General features: G+C 40.9%; 1 protein-coding gene across 3 annotated transcripts in view; it reads right to left on the reverse strand.

The window, feature by feature from the left end:
• Nucleotides 1-459: 459 nt before the first annotated feature.
• The window catches only part of LOC147027720 (ephrin-A2-like), a 294,814-nt gene continuing 288,668 nt past the window's right edge, over nucleotides 460-6,605 (reverse strand). For all 3 annotated transcript variants that reach the window (XM_085877280.1, XM_085877277.1, XM_085877276.1), the window contains one exon: nucleotides 460-4,777. In XM_085877280.1, coding sequence (XP_085733406.1) covers nucleotides 4,656-4,777 — 122 coding nt within the window. In that variant the 3' untranslated portion in view covers nucleotides 460-4,655. The remainder of the gene's footprint in view (nucleotides 4,778-6,605) is intronic.

The following is a 6,605-nucleotide window of genomic DNA, read 5'->3' on the forward strand; positions in this document are numbered from 1 at the left end:
CTGTTTGCTGCATCCGCGGATAAAACGGATCAGTATGATAGAAAAAAAAAACAACAACTTCAATTCCCTCGACCCTCGCATTTCTTGCTGAAATTCTCGCCGAGTGTTTCGCAGGCCTACAGCCGCTTCGCCACTTCTCTTTGATAGGTTGCACAAAAACCCCTCTATCTTTATTCTTGCTCACCTCAACATCATCGACAAATTCACAACCGAAGCGGTTATTTTGACACTAAACTCCTCAGGGTCTAAAGGGCCATGCTTGGAAAAAGGTTGTCATGCACAACGACCGTCTCGGGAGAGGGGGAATCCATAAGAGGTACCTGGTAGTAATCCGCATCGTCCTGCAGCTAATCATACGAGTCACTACATCGCCTTGTGCCCCACAACACATCTGCTTCCACTCAACATTGTTTGAAAGAAGAAAAATAAAAAGGAAGAAAAACAGGCAGAGAATCCAAGTCAGATGGAAATATTTAAATATTTTTATACAAAACAAAGCGAGTTAAAGTAGCAAGGAATTAGTAACATTAGACTGATTGAGGAAAACACAGCCGCAATCAGTCCGGAATTCATCCCAACATCCAGCTAGCTCCATCGTGACTCTCGCCAACACAGGAGTGAGTATGTACAGCATTTGTCTCAGCGAAGGCTTATCCAGGTATCACATCTGGAGAGAGAGAAAGTTTCACTCCAGATAACCAACAGGTGACTGAATTGGAGTGGTGTGTGCTGAAACACTCCAAACATATTCCCCAACATTAATGTAAGACGATCTGATCCTCACAGAATAACAACAATGCAGGGAATCAAAATGAGATTGCTTTACAGGGATCATTGCGGAGTTCCGCAGTGATGGTGTCTCCTACACACCCTAGAACTGTCGCTCAGGATACATGGTATCCATGGAGTCGAGCTTGGGTGTCCCGATCCCCCTGTTGAGCACATGACTCACCCATTCATGTGCACATACCCACAGGACCGTATAGGTCAGAGGGATTAAAGGATTGTAGATTGTGGGAAATTGTTTTGGTGACTTTTTCAAAAAGGGGATTGTGAAAGAGCTGCTCAGTGTCATTCTCAGCACCATTCTGCAATTATTGATAAGCCATTGCTTTTTCTAAAGCCAAGACTTAAAGCATTTCAAATACAGTTCTGTTCGAAAGATTGTGGTTTTGTTGAACATTATATTATCTGGACTAATTTTAATTACGATGAACTGACCACAAAGCCACCCCAAAGGAACAGAATGCTTGTAACTTAGGTTTCCAATGAGCAATGCACAGATTCAGAGAGAAAAAAGGAAAACTGTCTCAACATTTTCAGCAAACCCTTGTTCATACAGATGCTATGACTGCCAGGCCAGCTTATAAGTGTCACAATGACGAAAAGAAAACATGCGAATCACAAATGTAGGGGCGATGTATCATCACAAATGGGTGTGTGACCCAAAAGCTTATCAACAGCTTACATCGAGACACACACACATAAACCAAACATCATCAGAAAATGGCAAATAATGAAGCAAAATGAAGAAACAAATCAGACAAGAAAGTGCATTATTCCTGCCATATTGTACGATTATGCATGGTGGGAAAGCGCGTCGGGGAATGCCCCAAGTGCAATGCCCCGTTCGGAACTCCTTCCAATCCAATAGCACAACATGGCGTTACAGCATGGCCTGCAGGATGGGCATCCAGTTAAAGAAAATATGTAAAGGTGAAGAATAAAGGCCCTTTGTATGGAGATTGAGATTAGAAGTGGCTGCATGATTTCCTGCTACTTTGGTGTCGCTTTACCTTCAGCCTGATGGCAAGTCTTCACACCAGCCTTTGGAGAATACATGATTGAAGAGAAAAAAAGAAATGGGGATTTATGGTTGAACATTATCTCACTTAGGAACCAAAGCAGCGTGTACAGTGTCATGGCAAGAATGGCAAAAAAGGAAATGGAGGGGAGAGAGACAGAGAGACAGAGAGACAGAGAGACAGAGACAGAGACAGAGACAGAGACAGAGACAGAGACAGAGAGAGAGAGAGAGAGAGAGAGAGAGAGAGAGAGAGAGAGAGAGAGAGAGAGAGAGAGAGAGAGAGAGAGAGAGAGAGAGAGAGAGAGAGAGAGAGAGATTTTCACCACATTGAAGTTGTTGGATCTGTGCTTATGCTCACACTGAGACTTCTCTCTTAATTCATTATATGAAATAACTTTTTCCGCTCCTTGTGTTTTTTTAATTTTTACATCAATATTCTTTCAGTGCTATTTGCAAGATGTTTTATTTACCTCCACCACTGAAGGAGAAGGAGGTTATTCTTTCACCACTTTCTGTGTGTTTGTTTGTTTGTCTGTGTACAGGCTATCTCAAAAATTCTAGTAATCGGATCCAGATGAAATTTTGTGGACAGGTTTGGTGTGTGACAAGGATGAACTGGTTAGATTTTGGTGAAGATCCGGATCCAAATCCGACTACAAGAATTTTTAAGTGATTAATCAGCATTGATAGATAGGGCAAAAAAAACTATATATAGTACAATATCTCAAAAAGTTGTGTACGGATTTGGACAAAACCTTGTGGACAGTTTGTGTGTGTGACAAAGAATTGATTCCATTTTGGTGAAGATCCAAATCCGGATCTGGATACGAGATTTATTTAATTTTAAAAATGATTCTTCACCATTGAGAGATGGGGCCAAAAACGATGTATAGTACGATATTTCAAAAATGTATTGGGCCCGATGTGTTCTCGTGGATCAGGCATTACATGGTGGAGGTAGGTGTTCTACCGAATGCCCTTCCAATTCCAAATGTTTCAATGATCGGCTATGGCAATTATACGAATATTAAGCAAAGGTCAAAGTTCATGCATGTATGACATTCCCAGTATACCTGTAGGACATTGTTAAAACATGATTGAAACAGGAATCGCATTGAATGTAGTGAATTCGTGGCAATATCAGGTTGTAACAAACGATGATGTGAGGAAATGAATGTGTGAGAGAGAGAGAGAGAGAGAGAGAGAGAGAGAGAGAGAGAGAGAGAGAGAGAGAGAGAGAGAGAGAGAGAGAGAGAGAGAGAGAGAGACAGAGACAGAGAGAGAGACAGAGACAGAGACAGAGACAGAGACAGAGACAGAGACAGAGACAGAGACAGAGACAGAGACAGAGACAGAGACAGAGACAGAGACAGAGACAGACCCTGTTTATATCAGACGATGCTAGCTTGTGCCAACTCGTTTCCACGTTGCATGCGCGTTGAACCTGGCTGGTCCTGCACCAGGCCGTGGGAATAGCAGATGATTTGAGTGCTGTGTGTCTCGGTGCCACAAAAAAGATGCTGCCCTCAGCTTCAGATGAGCCACAAAGCTCTAAATTCACTCCAAAGTAATACGGCGACTGAAACTTTCAGGAAGAAAGCTATAAGGTTGTTAATAATGAAAATAAGTTATTGAGATCGACTGATTTTGCTATTTAACCCTAAACAATAAACTCTAATTTTAAGGGAAAAATAATTAATGGCTGAACATTGTCATTTGCATTTGTTTCACAAAACCCTGAGAGGTCACAAGTAAAATCATCGAAGAAATATTCAAAAATATCCATGTGTACCTGACTGTACCTTAGCTCCTTCACATCACTCCCATAGTTCATACCTCTTGCTTTCTTCCTGCTGTCATTTTTCATCCACATCTAAATCTGCTAACAACTTGCAATGGCCACAAAGCAACAGAAATCACTGGCTAGTGTTTGGCAGACAGACACGTGCACACGGAGCACTTTCTTATCAGACAAACGTTGTGAATTGTCCACAGAATCCACAATGAACTCAGATATTGCAAATGCTTTTTGAGATACATAAACTATGGCAGAAGCCGTATCAAAAAGGCTTGTGGTTGAATGTCACCGCGAAAGCCTTTACACTAAAAGTGTAATGACTGCTGCTTGCTTGTTCATTGTTGAGATCATATAAAGTTCACAAATGGGAAAGCATACACAAAGGCAAAGCTCGTTCTCCATCAGACAATGATGCACTCAAACAACACGTACACTTGGAACAATTGTCGTTCACAACAGGACAAATAATAAAAGTTGATTTGTATCACCGGTGATGTAGCATGAACTTCCTCAACTAAAATCTGGCATCTTGAGCATGAGATAAGTGACTCAAGTTGTGGCAAAGTCATCATGTCAATGAAGAAAAAGTAAACATATCACCGATGCCAAAGTTGCGTTTTTCCCTCAAACACATGATGAATCTCGAAATGATGTGACGATTCTGGAGTAAGGTTCTTCATTGTGAGAGATCATATTCCTCTTACTTTCTCTCTGCGACCCTGGGTTTAAATTAAATTAAAAAATCTACTCTTCTCCAGAAGCCATTTTCCATTTTCAATTCACCAATGTACCTGGCAAACAAAGTTTCTTGACAACTCTGGTGACGAGCACATTGCTACACATCTCATCGACAAGAGGTCCTTTCAGAAATGATCTTGCTGTGGATACTTACAGCATGGCTCTTTCCAGAGGTGCCAAACAGGGAGCATCAGTTACTTTAGCCTTTGTCAATCAGTGGCCTTTCTTTTTTACATGCTTATTCCTTTGCATTGTCTGCTTCAGGCCACTCCCTAGCAGTGAGTGCTAGGCGCTTAGTGGTTGTCATCATCATTACGCCGTAAACATGGCGATCAGCACCATTGTGAGGCCCAGAGGGAATGCCACTGTCGGTCGGCTTGGTGGGGCAGCTGGCGAGCGATGTGCTGCTTTTGAGGCTTCTGTTCTAGAGTCGTCTGTGTGGAAGGTAAGAAAAAAAAGGAGAGGCAGTAATGGTTAGAGAGAACAGTGAGCATGGTAAATTACAAGTCAAAAACATCCATTTGGAATCAGAGAGTAAATGGTGGTTGGCACTAAAGTATGATAGATTGGGTGGCATAATGGTCAGCTCATCTGCTCTGTATATGGGACGTCGGTAGTTTGATACTTACCTTTGTCAAATCATTCATGAGACTCACAAATGGTACAATCTGCTTCCTTCCTTGATGTTCAACATTTAGAGGATGGAACATCAACAAACCCCATGGGTTGGCATCCCAAGAGGGAGGAGGAAATCTGTCCTAATTTTTCCATTGAGTGCAAAGAGAAAAGCAACATCATGAAGATGGTACCACTTGTACCCAGAGTGTCCAAGGATGTTACACTAGTTTGCCCAAACTCACTGGCTGTTTGTCTGAAGTCATAAGCAGTGTTGTCTTGTGGAATTGTCTGCATGTGTGTGATTTGTGTTGTTGCTCCTCCATGAGCGTTCGACATTGTGAAAAAAGCACATGGATAACTTTAACAGGGTGTAAGGCTCATGAAATATCTAGAACACAAATTGCACACACATAGGTGAAAACAAATACATTAGCCAACACCAGACTTGACTTTAGACAAACACAGCTACAGAGCTTGGGGAAAGTGAATCATTTCCACGTGCATTCTGGGTACCAGCGACACCATCTTTTAATGATGTTGCTTTTCTCTCCACAATCAGTGGGATAGATAACAAAGGAGGAATTCCTTCCTCCCCGTGGATGCTAACGAATCAGATTTATCCATGCTCTGTCCTTATAAATACTGAGCATCAAGCAAGAAAGCAGCATATGCAATGTTTAAAGTCTTTGCGATGACTGACCTGGAGTCGTAGTTGAACAGACGACTTCCCAGACTGAGAGGGGTGTCTCTTACCATTATGCCACCAAGTCTTGTATCAGCAGAATTGTTTAAAATCAGATTTACTGAAAACGAATTAGTAAGGAGCTATATGAATCTGTAATTAGACAAACACAATATAATACTACACTACCTGTCACAAAGTTGATATGTACAATGGTATCATCAAGCTGGGATAAACTACAAGTGATACTTGTAATGCTTCCTCAAAATTCATCCATTTTAGGAAAGCAAAGGGGGGTGTTAGGTCAAGTTCAGTGCGACGTGTAGGAAGTGAATAATTTATGCTGTTCCGAACGAGACAGATAAAAAGCAGAAATAGTGGGAAAAGTCCAAATACCATCTTACCACAATAAATGCACATTTTAAAATAAAATACATCCCAGTTCAAAATCCCATATATTGTGGTGATTCGTTCATTGTATACTAATGTCTTTGTAACTAATCCCTAATTTCATTGTGCAGATCTCTCCATGAGCCTTGAGGATTATGGATTTTATTTTTTTTATGTACAAGCACTTGGTGTTTTTATTTGTTTAAAACAGATTACAAATCATTTGAAGACGTTACAGCAATTGTGTTTTCACAATCCTCTTCTAAACAGCAATGTGGAAATATTTTTTGTGAAAATAATCCTCCGTAGAGATACGCTGCCCATCTGAATAATGCCAAAAGAAAGTTTGCTCAACTCTATGAACACATAATGGACATATCGCTTGAAATTATATACAGAGATCCCAATATGTGCACCATGTGGTCTGTGCTGTATTTCTAATCTTGTTTTGCTACACAAAAGCTGCTTACTTCCTCAGATTACAGATGTGCATTTTGCCGTCAGCACATGGTCAGGTGAATAACATAATCATTATTATGTGCAAGTAATACATTATCCTGGTGATTGTACTT

Source organism: Eptatretus burgeri, chromosome 4 (genome assembly GCF_056783735.1).
Source record: "Eptatretus burgeri isolate ZD-2024b chromosome 4, Ebu_testis_v1, whole genome shotgun sequence".
Lineage (NCBI taxonomy): Eukaryota > Metazoa > Chordata > Myxini > Myxiniformes > Myxinidae > Eptatretus > Eptatretus burgeri.